We start from the raw sequence: 19394 nt of genomic DNA on the forward strand, positions 1-19394 counted from the left end.
ACCTACTGGGCATTCGAATGTTTCCCCTGGCACCTCAATGGGATGAAATGGTCTCCGAACTCTTGGGGGTGGACACTAATGCAGGGACTCTAACTACAACACAAAGAGTTATCACTCAGGATATTTTCCCCAATGGCGTGAATGTGGTCTAATGCCGACACCCACGCTGCTTCAACCCCTCTGTCTCAGAGCCCCACTGTCACTAAGTCTTGGCGGCTTTTGACCCCCCAGCTGAGAAAATTCGATTTTCGATCGTGATTGAATTGACCCGCCATTTTATGCTCCGCCGCCATTTTGTGTTGCCCTCACTCAGGCAGCACGACGATCGAAGTCTTTTCTGCTTTTCCTGCAATATTGTGTCGAAATAGCCTTGTGCCTCTGTTTACAAAGCTGGTGTTAGAGACTGGCCGAGTACACTAATCCCTGTCTGGTTTTTCTAATCCCTGTCTTAACTATCTGTTGGTTCACACTATTCTCTTCTGACTTTATCTCATCTTCTGGCCTTCGCTGTCCTCCGCTCGTATTCTCTCATTTCACAACTGTCCTCCAAAACACACAAACGTATCTCGCCACCTGCAAACCAGTTACAGACATGTTAATACTTTAACCTGTGGGAGGGGTGGCAAACACAGTTGGAGGAGAGGCTTCTTCGAGTTACTCGATACTTTTGTTTTCCGACTTTTTCTATTGGCTCTGACTTTCCTTCGGGCTATTCCTACTGGTTTTTCATGTATGTTTTAGGTGTGTTCTTAGTTAATGTATATGTCACCTATGTACTATATAAGATTGTGCGCCACGGAGTGAAGTGGCAGTCTCCTGAGAACATACCGTGTGTACTTCTAGGACAACTGTACTAGCTGCAGCTAATAAAATCTGATCTTTTACGCCGACAGAGTGTCCCCGTGTCTCTGTGTAGCTAAGCAGGAGAACCCAGGAGATTAAGGCGTACCCTGCGCCGCCAGGCCCAAAAGGTTCTGGTTCTTCAACTGGTGCCCAACGTGGGGCGGCTTCAGTGGTAGTGGTTCTGCCTGAAGGTCGTGAGGAACCCCGCAAGAAAATTCTGGAGGAATCACGAGCCACGTCAAGCGACCCCTGTATGTCGAAAGTGGTCCGAAGGTCTTTTTCAGCGCGGTTACTCCTTCCCGACGGCTACTGGCGACTGCTGCCCTGACTGCCGCCCTGCCTTGGCCCTTCCTTTGGTGATGTATGGTAAGGCGAGACGATAGACGGGCCTCTGTTGGCGTAAGAAGACATCCTTAGTTAAGTACTTGGTGGGTCGCTCCCACAATTTTGGTCCTTTGGTTCTTTGTTCCTTTGTTTCTTTGGTCCTTAGATTAGACTATTGCAATAGCCGAAGCCGAGGGGTAAGTGCATTTGTGCTGCGTAAACTGAGTTTTACCCCCTTGAAGTTTGTGAACAGTCCGGTGAAATCACGAGATGCCTGGTCTGGCTAAGTTTGGGAAACTTTGTTGCTTTGGTTGTAATAGGGATTCCCGGCTTGAGGACTCTTGTCCGATTCCTTCGGTTGGAACTCCCACATATGAGCTCTATTCAAAACATGGTGTTGGCCCCATTGCCTTTAACGAGACATGGACCCGATACACAAAGAAAGATGGTGTTTTAAAATGGCCAGAAAATGGTAGTTTCGATTCTGATGTGCTAGATAATTTGGAAGCAGTTTTATTAAAAAGAAAAGCCCGGCCGGCAATGTTTGACTCTTTCCGCCTTTGGCGTAAGGAAGCCAAACAGAGAGAAATTAAACAAGCAAAACGAGATAGGAAAGCACAGGGTATGACAATTATGCAGGCTGCCCAACAATTCAAAGATGATGAGATTGATAATGCAATGGAAATTTCAGAGAGACAGCATCGTATGGCGATAGATAAATGCTATCCGGTGTTGCCTGTTTCCCCTTCCGATAACAAGAAAGATTTAGAAGAAGATCCCCTAATGTCTCATTTATTGAGATTGCCTCCGCCCTATGCACAAGGTGCTAATGCACCCCAGTTGATACAGCCTGTTCCGCCGCCAGTAGTACCTCCGCCTGCTTCGGCTCTTCAACATTTGCCCCTTCCAGTATTACCGCCTCTACCAGTTTTGCCTTTAACTTCAACTTCTTTGCCCTCATCTCCTGATCTTCGATCTCCTTTGCCTTCTGCTCCTCCTGCAATTACCGGTTATCCTTCCGTTAGTTCGCCTAATACTTTGTCCCCTATTCTTATGTCCAATTCTCCGTCTATGCGTAAGCGACTCACGGACACTGTCACTGGTATTTTATCTCCTTTCTTTGAAGCTTTAAATGTGTCTCCGGCTTTTGCGCGAAGGCAGTCTCGTAGTCAGTTCCCAGAGTCTGAAGAACGAGAAAGGTTGGACTCTCTCGCACGTAAATGGATCGAGAGGGGTCCCCAGTACAGTGTGCCCGATATTATGCCTACCTTCTCACAATGGAATGCGCCTACGCAAAGATATGTTTTCAATGTAATGTGTGATACTCTCATTAAAGAATGGGAGGATGTGAATTTGAGTTCGGTTCCACAGGGTCTGTTAGATGTTCAGGCTGACTTCGATAAAGGACTTATTGTGGGTTCTAAGGTTGAGAGAGCTGTAAGGACACTTATTACCTTTAGAACCTTATTGTCCTCTCAGACTTTCCTTGATTCCGATCCGTCGGTTAGACTGACACTGAAAAATTATCCCATGAGAGAGGTTCCTCCAGTGTGGAAGGAGGAAGTTGCGGCTCAAGGTAATAATCCAGCTATTCCTGCTCATTTCCAACGTATATGGGTACATGTCCCCTGGAAGAGATCTGAAGTTTTAGCACTTAAACAGACTCTACCGGATCCTCGTAATAACCCTGCGGGTTATTATAAAGAATTATCACAGACGGTTGATGCTTGCATCATGAATTTTGCTGATATCGATATGTTGATGGGAAATGTAGTCCCACAAGCATTATGGGCTAAGATTCGTAGAGAGAATCATGTTCAAGCATTAGGTGGTGATTGGGCTGCTATAACTGCCGCGGATGCAGCCCAAGTGGGTGGTGCTAAGCCTGATGCTTTGGTTTCAGAACTTCCTGGTAGGATTATTACATTAATGAAAACGATGATGCCTGCCTTGAGAGTTAACTGGGATAAATTAGCGGCATGCAAACAAAAGAAAGATGAAAGTGTCTCTGATTTCTTTACTCGTTTCGAGGAGACATTTATTGATCACAGTGGTCAAGATATGGCTACAGAGGGTGGACAGCGATTATTTGTGGACAAATTTGTATTTAATTTGCTTCCCGAGTTGTCACACAAATTGAAAGATTCTGAAAGTTCATGGGCTGTTTCTTCTTCTGCCCAGATATTGGCTACTGCACAATATTATGAAAATAGAGATAAAGAAGAAAAAGAAAAGCAAGAGAAAAAGACGAAAGAATTGAAAACGAAGGTTCTCTTGCAACAGGCTTATCCTCCTCGCTATGTTCAGCCTCAGTTTCAACAGCCTCCTCAGTTTCAGAGGTTGTATCAAAAACCTGAGCCGTATATTCCGCGACCTTTGTTAGGACCTAATCAATGTGCCTATTTTAGAGAGGAAGGTCATTTTAAGAATAGTTGTCCGGTTTTATTGCAGCGAAGTGGAGCATTATCTGCTCCACGAGGTCGTGGTGGCCTCCAGTCAACAAATAGAGGTAGAGGTCGAGGTGTGTTGACTCAAGAACAGCGTGTCCTTCCTCCTCCTAATTCCGTGAATTACTTTGATCAGCAAAACGCTCGGTCTACACAGTACTACAATGAAGACCATTATGTTGAATGCGAGAATGAAAGTCTTCATGCTAACTAGGACAGCCTTGGACAAAGTAAGGGAGTTGTGTCGATTCCAGTAGATCAGAATGGACCTTATGTTAGTGTCACTACAATGGGTGTTTCAGAGCCATTTTCTTCTAGATACTGGGGCGATGAGAAGTTCTATCATTCATTCTAAACTCCCTGGGGCACCTTTGTCTGGCTTAACGAATGTATCTGTAGGATTTTCTGGCGCCCCTGTTCCTAATCCGGTTTCTTGCCCTTTGCCTATTTCAATTGGCCCTTATGATTTGGAAGCTCCGCTTCTTTTGACGAATGGTTGGGTTTGGACTTATTAAAAAGAATGCATGCTACGATATATTGTTCTCCTTCTGGTGTACCTCTTACTTTAGGACAGAAACTGACTTCTCCAATGTATTTGTCCAAAGATCAGTTTCCACCTGAATTGCTTTCTTTTCCGGCAACGCTTTGGGCCACGGGTCCGAACGATGTGGGCTGTCTTGAGATTCCACCTTATGCTGTCACCCTCAAGCCTAATGTTGAATTGCCACGTATTCCGCAGTATAGAATTTCCACTGAAGGTGAAAAAGCACTTTTGGGAATCATTCATGATTTGATTCAGAAGGATGTGGTTAAGGAAACGAGAGGTAACATATGTAACCGTCCTATTCTTCCTGTTCTTAAACGCACTGATCCTTCTCAGCCTCCTGTTTATCGTTTCGTAATTGATCTTCGAGAGGTAAACAAAATTGTTGTACTACAATTTCCTGTTGTCCCAGATATCACTGCTCTGTTGACAATGATACCTTCCACAGCGACTTGGTTTTCTGTTATCGATCTAAAGAATGCCTTCTTTAGTATTCCCATTGCAGAAGAAAGTAGGGATATTTTTGGCTTCTCTCTTGGAGGCCGAAGCTTCCGGTTTAAGCGCGCACCTCAGGGCTATTGTGAAAGTCCCTCTATTTACAGTCAAGCTTTAAAATGTCATCTTGATACTTTTCATTTGCCATCTGGTGCTGATCTTGTTAATCGCTGCTGATTCAGAAGATATTTGCAAAAATGTGACTGTTGCATTGTTACGCCATTTGTTTAATCTGAATCATAAGGTTTCACCTTCCAAACTACAATATGTTCGTCGAGAGGTTACCTATTTGGGTCATCTCCTATCAAAGGAGGGACGACGATTAACCCCAGAACGAATTCAGGCGATTGTGCAAATGTCTGTGCCATCCACACAAAGGGAGGTACGTGCCTTTCTGGGTATTACTTCTTATTGTAGGCAGTGGATTCCGAACTTTTCTTTGTTAGCTAAACCTCTGTTGGCACTCACTTTGAAAGATACACCTCAGCCCCTTCCATGGACTGACGAATGTCAGAAGAGTTTCGCTGACTTGCGTGCTGCTCTGTGTTCTGCTCCTGTATTGGGTACTCCTGATTACAGTAAGCCGTTCAAGCTCTATGTCCATGAGAGAGGGGGTTGTTCGTTGTCAGTTTTAACGCAGCGTTTTGGAGACAAACAACGGCCATGTGCATATTTTTCGGCTACGTTAGATCCAGTAGCTAAAGCATTGCCTAGTTGTCTTAAAGCGACAGCAGCAGCAGCAATTTCTATTCGACAGTCTGCTGGAGTAGTGTTAGATAACACACTTATTGTTATGGTGCCGCATGCAGTAGATACCTTATTAAACCGAACAAAAACACAACATCTTACGAGTGCTCGTTTGTCTGGATATGAGCTGACGCTTTTGGCTAGTCACGTGCACATCAAACGATGTAACACTTTAAATCCAGCTACTTTGTTGCCTCTTCCAGTAGAGAAAGGTGTTCAAGAACAACATGCTTGTTTCCTCCGTACTGAGGAAGAGACAAAAGGAAGAATTGACTTGAAAGACACGCCGCTAGAAAATCCGGATGGAATTCTATGGGTGGATCGTTCTTGTTTCAAGCTTCCTAATGGAGATACAGTTTCAGTCTATGCTGTTACTACTTTACATACAGTCGTGGAAACAGCACGTATCAGACACAATTCAGCCCAAGCAGCAGAACTGATAGCATTGACGAGAGCATGTGTGTTGTCAAAAGGAAAAAGAGTGAATGTGTATACTGACAGCCAGTATGCGTTTGGTGTAGCGTTCAATTTTGGGCGTCTTTGGAAAGAGAGGGGATTCCTTACTTCCCACGGCACTAAGATACAACATGGTCAATTGGTGACTGATCTTCTTGAGTCACTTTCTTTACCTGCCCAAATAGCAATTGTGAAGTGTAGTGCGCACAAGAAGATTACTGACGATGTTGGTCGAGGAAATGCATTTGCAGATGAAGTAGCAAAAAAGACAGCGAGAGATGCTACAAGTCGAATGTATTTTGCGGGTCCTGCGAATTGGGTTAGAGAGAGAGGAATGTATGAGAATACAGTAGAAAGTGTAAGGTCGATTCAGGAAGAGGCCACAGAGAAAGAATTGAGCAAGTGGAAAGAAAGTACAGGAATGTTAGATGAGATGGGATGTTGGGTGGAATTATCTGAATACCAACGTTGGCTGTTACCAGACGCTTATGTACTACCAGTAGTTACTATGGTGCATGGTCCAGCCCACTTAAGTGCGAAAGGTATATGCAAGCTTCTGGCTCCAGTGTGGCAAAACGAAGGAATCCCAAAGTGTGCAGACAATGTAGTAAAACATTGTATTGTTTGTTTGATGTACAATCCGGGAAAGGGAACCCCAACTCCAGCAGGTCACTTTGCTCCTCCGACATATCCATTTGAGGTGTTGCAGATCGATTACATTCATATGGAACGATGCAACAACCTCAAATATGTTCTGATGGTGATATGTGCCTTTTCTAGGTGGATAGAAGCATACCCTCTAAAAGACAATACAGCCTTATCCACAGCTAAAGTTCTACTAAAAGAATTTTTCCCCAGGTTTGGTTTGCCGCGCATTGTCTGGAATGACAATGGGAGCGAATTTGTGGGCCAAGTCATGCAAAAAGTTTGTGCGGGTCTTGGTATCAAGCAAAAGTTTCATGCGGCAAACCATCCACAGTCAGCGGGTTTAGTGGAATGCTACAATGGAACTTCAAAACTAAAACTAGCGAAAGTACAGGTTAGTACAGGACTTAATTGGCCCGATGCTTTACCCTTGGCCCTTCTATCCACCAGAACTGCTGTACACTCTCGTTTGGGACTTAGCCCTTATGAAGTGGTTTTTGGGCGCCCAGCTAATATATGGGGAGTCCCTCGCCCTAAGAAATACTCAGACTTGCCATATCCAATGTTGATTGATTACTTGCACGACCTTACGACTAAATTGCGTGTTCTCCATCAACAGGTTCAGAGTGCATTGCCGGAGGCTTCCACAGATCCAGGTCATTTCATCCAACCAGGTGACTGGGTTTGCATAAAGAATTTCCAAAGGACGAAGAACTTAGAGCCTCGGTGGAAGGAACCTCATCAGGTTTTGCTTACTACGAGAACAGCAGTGAAAGTCGTAGGAAAGAAAAATTGGATTCACGGCGTGCATTGCAAGAAAGTGCCTTTGCCTCTACCGTTTGATCAATGGATGCGTAAGGGCATTAGTGACTCTGAGAGTGAGAAGGTTCCACGATTTGTACCTTTTAGTGATGCACGCCTGAATGGAACATTGTGTGAGAAAGAGGACGACGACATTCTTCAGGAAGCGATAACACCACATCGTCGCTTGAATACGACAAATCCGCGAACATTCTTCCGAGACCAAACTGCACCTGATAAAGTACACTATAACCTAAGACCTAGACTAAAGAACACTTAAGATTTTCTCTCTCCTATGTAGTATTCTATCCCGGTTGCAGGGTCACAGTAGGAGTCTTGGTTGCGACCTGAGTAGTGGCAATAGGCCTGCAGGACTTGCACTGTCATAGGACGGCAGACAATCGTGAATAAGTGATTGAGGAAGATTGCCGTGAGCATCCACTTAGAAAGATGGAAACTACATTAGGCAAAAGAGAGAGGAAGGATAAAATGAAAAAAGAATCCTGTAGATTAATGTACAGTCGTTTTAGTATAGCTTTATGCATTATTATATTATTGGGTATCCTTTTGGCATGTATAAGTTGGATTATTTATGCTGTGCAGCAAAAAGTTGTCTCTCCTTCTACCTCTTCGTCTTCTTCTACTGTCTCTCCACTTCTATTTCATACCCTTCCTCAACATGAACTCATTAGAAGAACCGAATATTACAACAATTCATTTGTCCAGTTATTACATCAACACCAATTAGTGATCAATACAACTGACTGTTGGGTGTGTGGACTTGCGCCACATACCACAGAAAAAGGAATGCCGTATTTAGTTCTCCCGTTCTCTTATGAGGGTTCTGCTTGGGCTTATTTTGTTATCTTCTCCAATGCCTATCAAAGCAAATTCAGACGATCCGTTAGTTCATATATTGATGGTCCGGATTTAAGTCATAGTTCATTGATAAAGGGAATGGTAGCTATGGCTAAAATCATGGAAAATAGTAAGATTTCCGTTGACGAAAGAAAAGCGTACACTAACTGGAACGTCACCCATATGTCACTAGCCTTAGTGATAAGGTTAAACAGAGAAAATCTTCACCGATTTGGACTATACCACATCAGGGCAATTTCTGTCTACAAATAAATGGTCAGTCTGCTGACACCGTACAAAGAAATAGCTGTTCCCACACATACGTCTACTCCTCTCAGAATTCGCCGCCTCTAGTACCATCTCAGGGTACATATTTCATCTGTCACGATAGGGCTTACACGTGGTTGCCAACTGGTTTTTCTGGTACCTGTTATATAGCTTTCCTTCTTCCCCCTACATACACCGCTTCTGCAAATCATCATCGAAAAAGATATGGCAGAGGGATTATTGATTCTAAAGACACAGCAGGACAAGAGGGAGGAGATTTCCTCAAAGGATTTCTTCCTTTTTGGGGTCCAATGGCCAACAGCAGAAATATAAGGCAACTGGTTTGTGTACCGTGGTGGAGTGTGCAAATTGATCGGGTCAAGTTGTCGTATTTTCATACCTGATGACGCTCCGACTGTATACCAAGCTATCTCTAAATTACATATAATCTCTGAGTCGATTCATCAGGACGAAGGAGATTGGTCATTATTGGAGTGGTTTTGGGGACTACTGTCCAAATGGGGTTGGAAGGTATTGACATTCCTTGGAGTAGTTTTGACCATCATTTTCTCTTGTTGCCTTTGTATGCACTGTGGCCCCGCCATTTGCGACCTTTGTGCTACTGTGTGCATCCCTAAACCCAAGTCACAAAGAATAGAAAATATCAAAATGATGGTACAGCAACAACTCAATGACCTCATGGCCATCGACATTGACTCAGATTAACGTGAGTCTATGTATCTTGCCTGAGTTCTGGCAAAAGGAGGGTCTGAGAAAATTCGATTTTCGATCGTGATTGAATTGACCCGCCATTTAATGCTCCGCCGCCATTTTGTGTTGCCCTCACTCAGGCAGCACGATGATCGAAGTCTTTTCTGCTTTTCCTGCAATATTGTGTCAAAATAGCCTTGTGCCTCTGTTTACAAAGCTGGTGTTAGAGACTGGCCGAGTACACTAATCCCTGTCTGGTTTTTCTAATCCCTGTCTTAACTATCTGTTGGTTCACACTATTCTCTTCTGACTTTATCTCATCTTCTGGCCTTCGCTGTCCTCCGCTCGTATTCTCTCATTTCACAACTGTCCTCCAAAATACACAAACGTATCTCACCACCTGCAAACCAGTTACAGACATGTTAATACTTTAACCTGTGGGAGGGGTGGCAAACACAGTTGGAGGAGAGGTTTCTTCGAGTTACTCGATACTTTTGTTTTCCGACTTTTTCTATTGGCTCTGACTTTCCTTCGGGCTATTCCTACTGGTTTTTCATGTATGTTTTAGGTGTGTTCTTAGTTAATGTATATGTCACCTATGTACTATATAAGATTGTGCGCCCCGGAGTGAAGTGGCAGTCTCCTGAGAACATTCCGTGTGTACTTCTAGGACAACTGTACTAGCTGCAGCTAATAAAATCTGATCTTTTACGCCGACAGAGTGTCCCCGTGTCTCTGTGTAGCTAAGCAGGAGAACCCAGGAGATTAAGGCGTACCCTGCGCCGCCAGGCCCAAAAGGTTCTGGTTCTTCACAGCTACATTGGATGCGGCAGCAGGTCTTGAGCGACTCCCCCCTAACCTTCCTTCACTTTAGTTGTCCTCATTTGGTTGTGCCCTATGTCCCCGGTTGAGTTTGAACTACAATGTACCTGCATTATTCGCATGCCACCTGGTGCCGTGATTTGTCAGTACTGCTCTGTTCTTTTTTAGATATTGCCACACATTTGATGTACTCACCATACCCTGTATCTCCGCTTTCCTGTTGCTAATAGTTATTGTGTACTGTGCTACTGGCAATCAATTTTCCTTCTTTTCCATCGATGACATGAGCACTGTTCTGAATGTATGCTTTATTGGTAATGTGCAACACAAACAGAAAAGGTTAATAAAAACGATTTAAACAAAAAAATAATGTGGGCATATGAGTGGTTGAGTGGATGTGTGAGTAGTTGTATGGGTTTGTAAGTTAGTGTGTGAGTGGTTTTATGGGTGTGAGGCAGGGTGTGTGAGTGTAAGTGAGTGAGTGGGTAGGTAAGTCACTGGCTGTGTGGGTGAGTGAGTGCACGTGTGAGTGCCTATATAGATGAGTGTCTGCATATGTGAGTGGCTATATGGGTGTATGAGTGGGTGTGTGAATGACTGACTAAGTGTGTATGGCTGTATGGGTAAGTGAGTGGCTCTGTGAGTGGCTGTATAGATGAGTGAATGGGTGTGTGAGTTGCTCTAAGGATGAAAGAAGGGGTATGTGAATGGTTGTATAGGTGTGTGTGAGTGAGCGTATGAGTGGTCGTGTGGGTCTGTGAGTGGATGTGTGAGTGGTCCTGTGGATGATGTCATCAGTAATGTCATTTGAGATGTCATCAGTGATGTCACTGACCACGTGATGAGTGATGTAATATGTAAGATCATAAGCAGTGCATTTTGGGGGCGTAAGTTATAACTGTTGAATTTCACTGGTTTTGTATGAGTGAAATCTGAGCCTAACTATAACATCCTTATAACCTTTGGTCTTTTCAGTGAATCTGTAAGGTTTTTTAAATTCTATTTCCTAACTATAACATCACTGTAACCTTTGTTTTTTTCAGTGAATTTCCAAGGTTTTTAATGTTAATTCCAGAATATAACATCCCTGCAATGTTTGGGTTTTGTTTAAGGAATTTCAAAGGTTTTTTAAGTGTCACTTCCTAATCTAGCCTTTGACATTGTGTGAGTGCAAGTGTCTGTATAGGTGTGTGAGTAGTTTTGTGGGTGTAAGGTGCTGTATGGGTTGTGAATGGGTATGTGAGTGGCTGTGTGGGTCTGGGAGTGGGTCTGGGAGTGGATACACGAGTGTCTAAGTGAGTGCCTAAGTGGGTGCATGAGTGTCAGAGTGAGTATATGAGTGGGTCGGTGAGAGAGTGTCTGAGTGGGTTTGAGAGTGCCTCCATGAGTGTGTGAGCCAGTCTGTGAGTGTGTACATGAGTGTCTGAATGAGTCTGTGAGTGGGAGCATGAGTTTCTGTGTGGGTCTGTGAAAGGGTGTGTGAGTCTCTGAGTGGGTCTCTGAGTGGGCGTGTGTGTCTGAGAATGAGTGCGTGAGTCTGAGTAGGTCTGTGAGTCAGTGAGTGAGTCTCTAAGTAGGGCTGTGAGTTGTTGTGAGAGAGTATGAGTAGGCCTGTGAGAACGTGCATGAGTGTCTCTGAGCCTGTGAGTGGGTGTGAGAGTGTCTGAGTGTGTCTATGAGTGGGTGGATGAGTATCTGAGTGGGTCTATGAGTGTGTGGATGACTCTAAGTTGGTCTGTAAGTGGATGTGTGGGTGTCTGAGTGATTGTGTGAGTGGATGTACTAGTGTTTCAGTGGGTCTATGAGAGGGTGTGTCAGTATCTGAGTAAGTCTGAGAGTGAGTGAATGAGGGTCTGAGAGGATCTATGAGTGGATGCATGAGTCTCTGAATGTGTAAGTGAGTGTATGAGTGCCTCTGTGGGGTTGTGAGTGAGTGTGTTAGTACCTCACTGGGTCTGTGAGTGGATGTGCGGGTATCTGAGTGGGTCTGTGAAGGAGTGTGGGAGTCTCTGAGTGGGTTTATGAGTCGATGCATGAGTGGGTCTGTGAATGAATGTGTGCGTCTCTGAGTGTGTGTGTGAGTGCTGCTATTGATTTTGGACATTTGCATACAAAGGGACTCTGCTCTCACTAGGCGATGACAGGAGAGAACCTCCTTGTCACAGTCACTACAGAAGAGATTGCACTCCAATAGATTAACAACGCATTCACCTCGTAAGTCTGGTTAGAGGTCTGTGAATTTACAAATATGACTTCAGGTGTCTGCACATTCAGTTTATATCCTGTTAAATTACCAAATAACGTGCAGTCCCTTAAAGCATTATTAAAGCCTGCACTGCTTTTGGTTTAACAATCATCCACGTAAGCCATGAGTTTAGTTCCTAGTTGTGTATTCCTTGCCAGTACAACTACAGGATTGCCATGAAGTAAACAAACTAATGGCTCCATTTATAATCCATATAAGTAGGGGACAATAGAGCAGTATGTGTCGTTTCTGCCCGGTCAATTAATACGGCAGCCATGTTAGTATGAACTATGGTTTCTCGGACGTAAATTAAGCCATGTTGCCAGGGTGAGATTCATTTTAAAATTTTGGGAGTTAAGCCTGGCAGCAATAATTCTAGTATAAATCTTATAATAAGAGTAGTGCAGCAAAACTGGGTGGTACAAACCTATTTCCTAAGGCTCAGTCACATTGCATGGAAAGAGGCTTCCCTCCCCAGGCCGATTTCGGCCCCAGGGACCCATCCCCCAGGGCCTGGCCATGTTTCCCTATGTGCCCTGGAGCCTACCCAGGGAACCCAGTGTGCTATGGGACCGCAGGGAGAGCCTCAAGGCCCCCGCGGTCCCAGCCAGCCTCTTGCAGGAACCGGCATTGCTGCATGCAGGGAGCTGCTGGAAATGTAGCTCCCTGCATGAAGGAGCAATAGTTTCATCTCTTTCCCTGGCCGCATTTCTACCTCTGCTTCCAGTAAGCGGGGGCACTTTGTCAGCTCCCGCTTGCTGAGAGTGGAATGTTTGCTTTTGTTCGGCGGGAGCCGTCAGCTATATCCCTGAGATGGGCACCCTGGGACATAGCAGGAGCCAGGCCTAGGGCCTGGCAGTCCCCAGGGCTATATATGGTTCAAGAAAGGGTGTTACACAGCCCTCCTTCTTTGTTAGGCATGGCCCCGGGGCGGTGGTGGTTCCCGGGGTGGTATATGGCCCGGGAGGGGGCCCAACAGCCATCCTCCCACTTCAAAATCTGCTTTTGGCCCTGAGGAGGTGGTGATCCCTGGGGTGCGGGGGTCTGTGCAGCTCCCCGCACAATTATTGTATTAGCCCCGGAGAGGTGTTAGTCCCCAGGGCTCAAAGAACCTCTGGATGGGGGCCCCATGCACCCCATACTTTTTTAATAAACTGCCCCTGGGACCTGGCCCACCTGGGGGCCTGTTTCAAAAAAATACTGAAGCTTAAGACTTTACAGATATCATAAATATGTATACATTTCTTCATTAGTGTTCAAACCAATGGGTTCCTTAGTCCATATTCTCAGAATGTACCTACACTCTAGTTGCCTAATTGATCTCTCTCTGAAGCAAGACATTTCAAGGATTTTCACAGAAGCAATCCTTATTCCCTAACTTACAGTGTGCTGGACCCGGTAGAGAAATCTGCACGTGGAGGGGACAGAGAGAAATCACTTTACATTAAGCAATGATTCAACATCATGTAATCTTCCCCAAAGCACTCTTCAAAAGAATTATATCCGGTTTTATAGCTCACTGAACGACAGCAATACTGTGCCTTCCATAACTCCTTCCCCCCACCTTCTGCACAACATTGCACACTTTGCCACCAGAGAGTTGACAGCTTCCCCTGATGCTCTTCCACTCACGCTTCACAATCCATTGCCTGCACCCTACCCTGGCCCAAACCATCTTTATCTACATCAGACTTTGTCCATGGCCATGCACCCTTCCCTCGCCCAAACCATCCATCAATACCAGACGCTGCCCATGTCAATGCAATCTTCTCTGGCCCAAGGCATCTCTCAACACCAGATGCTGCCCATGGCCATGCACCCTTCTCTGGCCCAAACTATCTGTCAACACCAGACGCTGCCCATGGCCATGCACCCTTCCCTGGCACAAAGGATCTCTCAACACCAGAGGCTGCCCATGGCTATGAACCCTTCACTGGCACAAAGCATCTGTCAACAACAGATGCTGCTTGTGGCCATGCACCCTTCCATGGCCAAACCATCTGTCAACACCAGACGCTGCCCATGGCCATGGACTCTTCCTTGGCCCAAATCATTTCTCGACACCAGACGCTGCCCATGGCCATGCACCCTTCCCTAGCCCAAACCATCTCTCGACACCAGATGCTGCCCGTGGCCATACTCCCTACCTCTGGCCCAAAGCATCTCTCGACACCAGACGCTGCCCATGGCCCTGCACCCTACCCTGGCCCAAAGCATCTCTTGACACCAGACACTGCCCATGGCCATGCATCCTTTCATAGCCTAAACCATCTCTCGACACCAGATGCTGCCCGTGGCCATGCACCCTACCCTGGCCCAAAGCATCTCTCGACACCAGACACTGCCCATGGCCCTGCACCCTACCCTGGCCCAAAGCATCTCTTGACACCAGACACTGCCCATGGCCATGCACCATTCCCTGGCCCAAAGCATCTCTCGACACCAGACACTGCTCATGGCCATGCACCCTTCCCTGCCCTAACCATCTCTTGACACCAGATGCTGCCCATAGCCATGCACCCTTCCATGGCCCAAAGCATCTCTCGACACCAGACGCTGCCCATGACCCTGCACCCTTCCCTGCCCAAAGAATCTCTTGACACCATGCACTGCCCATGGCAATGCATCCTTCCCTGACCCAAACAATATCTCGATACCAGGCGCTGCCCATGGCTATGAACCCCCTCACTGGCCCACACCATCTCTCGACACCAGATGCTGCCCATGGCCATGCACCCTTCCATGCCCAAAGCATCTCTCGACACCAGGTACTGCTCATGGCAAAGCATCCTTCTCTGGCCCAAACCATGTTTCGACACCAGGCGCTGCCTATGGCCATGCACCCTTCCATGGTCCAAAGCATCTCTCGACACCAGACACTGCCCATGGCCATGCATCCTTCCCTGCCCAAACCATCTCTCGGCACCCGACACTGCCCATGGCTATGAACCCTTCCCTGGCCCAAACCATCTCTCGATACCAGATGCTGCCTGTGGCCATGCACTCTTCCCTGGACAAACCATCTCTCTACACCAGACGCTGCCCATGGCCATGCACCCTTCCCTGGCCCAAATTATCTCTTGTCACCTGACGCTGCCCATGCCCATGCACCCTTCCCTGACCCAAACCATATCTCGACACCTGACACTGCCCATGGCTATGAACCATTCCCAGGCCAAACCATATCTCGACACCAGAGGCTGCCCATGGCCATGCACCCTTCCCTGACCAAAGCATCTCTTGACACCATGCACTGCCCATGGCAATGCATCCTTCCCTGGCCCAAACAATATCTCGACACCAGGCACTGCCCATGGCTATGAACCCCCTCACTGGCCCACACCATCTCTCGACACCAGATGCTGCCCATGGCCATGCACCCTTCCATGCCCAAAGCATCTCTCGACACCAGGTGCTGCTCATGGCAATGCACCCTTCCCTGGTCCAAACCATGTTTCAACACCAGGCGCTGCCTATGGCTATATACCCTTCACTGGCCCAAAGCATTTCTCAACACCAGCCGCTACCCATGGCCATGCACCCTTCCATCGCCAAACCATCTCTTGACACCAGACCCTGCCCATGGCCCTGCACCCTTCCCAGGCCCAAAGCATCTCTCGACACCAGATGCTGCCCCATGCACCCTTCCCTGGCCCAAAGCATCTTTCGACACCAGATGCTGCCCGTGCACCCTTCCCTGGCCCAAAGCATCTCCTGACACCAGACACTGCCTGTGCACCCTTCCCTGGCAAATACATCTCTTGACACCGGACGCTGCCCATGGCCATGCACCCTTCCCTGCCCCAAAACATCTCTCAACACCAGACGCTGCCCGTGCACCATTCCCTGGCCCAAAGCATCTCTCAACACCAGATGCTGGCCACTGCCATTCACCCTTCCCTGGCCAAACCATCTCTCAACACAAGACACTGCGCCCTCCGCTCACATACTCAATATGCAATGACTTTCACACCGAGCCCTCTCATGCTCTACAGAACAAGCAATACCAGTACACTGAGCTCTCCTGTACTACAAAGAACAGGATTGCTACTACTGATCAACAAGAAGTTTGGTCAAAATGTTAGTAGACTCCTAAATACAAACAACTGCCAGTGCTGAAAGAAATAAAAAATATGCAGCATCTTGAGATTAAATGTTTACCTTACCTGAAGAAAGATTCACCTGTAGACCAATAACAACAACTTACAGATGCAGCAGCACACGAGGAAAGATTAAGATTCTATAAATGGCAGCACAGTGCCAACACAAGTGCATGTCTAACTTGAGTAACTTCTGGGGGGTTTGTTTGCTAATAAACACCAACATAGTGCAAACTCCAGGGCATATGTAACTTTCTAAGAAGGGTTTATCACGTACAAGACCAGCATAGCGCCAAATCACCCAATTACATATAACAGCATAATGAGAATTCAAGCGTTAAGAAAATCTCGCTCCCTAACAACTACCCGTACACTATCAACTCACTCCCTAACAACCACTTCACTTGGGAAGATCTGTAACTCATTAAGACAGGCCACCCCCCTAACCAAAGCCTGAAAAATGCCAGACAGGAGCCGATGTCGTGAGCCAATATCCGGTAGCAGACTGTTCGGTACTACAATCACCGAGGCTTTGGAAACTTACCTAAGTTGGGGTCAGTACTGCTTTCTGTGACTTCTTCACCAAGGTGATCAATAAGGATTGTACTTTGCTCCTGCCCTTTCTTCAAACAGATGTCTGTGGATCAATTTCAAGAGTGAGGCTTTTTTAAGATGCATTTATTTTACACCTACAACCACACTTTATAGTAGTTAGTTTATTGCAGGTAATTAAAACCAAATAGAATTTATACTTGCATCATGATGTAAGTAAAAAATATTTTGACAGTAATAAAATTACATAGATTATGACCAATAATTTTTGACAAAAAGGATTCATAATGTATGAATCAAACTTCACCAGTTGAAAAAGCCTACAAGGCATAATAATTTTTAAAAAAATCTTTAAAATTAAGTAAAACTAATACAATTAAATTCTTCCATAATGTAGATGGGCGTAGAAATGTCTAAATATCATCAATGCATAATGAAATGTAGATATTGAGTTAACAGTGACTACACAGTCTGTTCCTCCAAAACGTTTAACAATAAAACAAATTATATTTCTCTAGATTAGGAAAAACTAACTGCCGAATGCCAAGTGTAATTCCAAGGGTCCTTCTAGATAGGGTGTTTTACACTTACAACATTAATCATAAGAAGCAACCTTAGTATTATTAACATGTTTCCCGCTCTGAGGTACACATACTGTTCAGTGTTCAGGAGTGTTTCTGCCCATGAGGTATAGTGTTGTTGACAAAGGCTTCCTTCGCTGCTAGACCTGTTCTGAGTTGATACAATACCACAATAAAGCATTTTCACTCTTCCTGTTACCCAGAGAGTTTCAGTTATGGAGGTGGCCCATTTAGTCAGTACTTGTGATGAGTGAATATATTTCTGGATTTAGCCACATTAATGGGAGTGGGTGTACCTGTTGGATGTCTGCAACAACTTTTGTTTTCAGTTTGTTAGGAGGGACTTAATGGGCCTATGAGGAGGCTGCTTCTAGTGGGTGCTTCATTTACCGTGGTCTTTCATTAAACTGAGACCAACTTTTCTTCAACACCCAGGGAGTTCCCTTAGATACTTTAGGCACAACTATTTGGTCTGGGCTCCCTGAACATATGTGTAACTAACAGGACTATTTTCTTCACACAGGGCCCTAAAAACACAGTTAGTTTGTAGGCTTCTACTTGTTGCACAACATTTGTAATTTACTGGTGAGTGGGTCTCAGCGTCAGGAATTGCACAAGTGCTCTAGAAAAAATAAATAAAAGGAAACTAAATCACACTCTTAGCTTCACGAGGATAAGTCACTGCCCATAGATGAGCAATGACATAATCCCTATAAAATATATATATAGTTATAATTTCCCATCTCTTTCTTTCTTTACATTTTTGTTAGCATCCACATTCAGAGCCTTTGTAGGTCGTCCGCCTAAAAAGAGGGAACAGAGGTAGGGAATCAACACGGGGCACAGGGGTGAGAACAAAATGCCACGACTGGCGTGAAAGACTGAGATCCAACAGGCAATACACCTATCACCACCACATCTCTCCGCCTCATCAGAGTCTCACATACCCAACGTTACACCGCGCGGCCAAATGCGAACGTTCATCGCGAATGCTGGACCGTGGCTTGAGAAGCGCCTCTTGTGTTTCTGCAGGTGAAGGTGGAGACTGCTTTCCCGTTGATGTGGAGGAAAACAAAAGAATGACAGAGAAACCAACGGGGAACCTGGAGGACGCAATGCCAGCTGGAGGGAAAGCAGGGTGTCCTTGGACGTCTGAGCACTACTAAAATGATCACCTGGCCAGCAGTAAATCTAGAAAGAGGAAGTATGCAAAAGTCGACAGTGAAGCAGACAAAACAGATTGTGAGCCTTCAGCCAAGACCACAACGCCAGAAAAGAGTCGGTGTACATCATGCCTCGCAAGATATAGCAGAGGGTTCAGTGGAAGGCGCAGTCGTCTTAAACTATAAACCATGCACAAGGTGGAGTCTGAGATTTCTACCAATGGGACAGGGTTTTTACGCCAGTGAAAGAAGTAACTTTACTAGGTCCATTCTTAAATAAGAGGGACGAGGAACGGGAAGGCTGGAGTCTTGTGCAACGTGTCAAGAGGGATCACGCGTCTGTGTTTATGGACAGCAGGATCTATCTGATGGATCGGCTAATCCGCTACATCAGGGGAACACTGGTGCTCCTCTGCTACCAGATTCACCGAAGGAGCAAATAACTTCTAAACACCTTCTGTGTACAGATGTAACCAAAGATGCCACCAGAGGGATGGATACAGACGCAACAGCAATGGTCTGTAGCTCTATCTCTTAGAAAACGCTAGCGTAGACGTAAAATGGCAAGTCCAAGCATGTGTTTCTGTGTGATCCACTACCACCAGACATTACCCTATGGAACGGACTGAAAGATCTGTAGCACCAAGCTCATCCAGAAAAGATGGTAGCCAGAAAGGCACTTACAAGAGCTTTGAAACTTGAATCTTTATGAAGTAAAATACATCTTCCATCAGAACTTACATATTTGGCCATTTTTCTAGCAAGGATCACATCAATTTCAGTAGCTCTATGC

The 19394-nt window shown here is 45.7% G+C and overlaps 1 protein-coding gene across 2 annotated transcripts in view; it reads right to left on the bottom strand.

The window, feature by feature from the left end:
* The window catches only part of LOC146813465 (uncharacterized), a 63499-nt gene that overhangs the window by 23135 nt on the left and 20970 nt on the right, over window positions 1-19394 (bottom strand). For both annotated transcript variants that reach the window (XM_085620232.1, XM_085620233.1), the window contains one exon: window positions 16850-16942. In XM_085620232.1, the coding sequence (XP_085476358.1) occupies window positions 16850-16942 (93 nt within the window). The remainder of the gene's footprint in view (window positions 1-16849; window positions 16943-19394) is intronic.

This window comes from Triturus cristatus, chromosome 7, assembly GCF_964204655.1.
Source record: "Triturus cristatus chromosome 7, aTriCri1.1, whole genome shotgun sequence".
NCBI classification, from domain to species: Eukaryota; Metazoa; Chordata; class Amphibia; order Caudata; family Salamandridae; genus Triturus; species Triturus cristatus.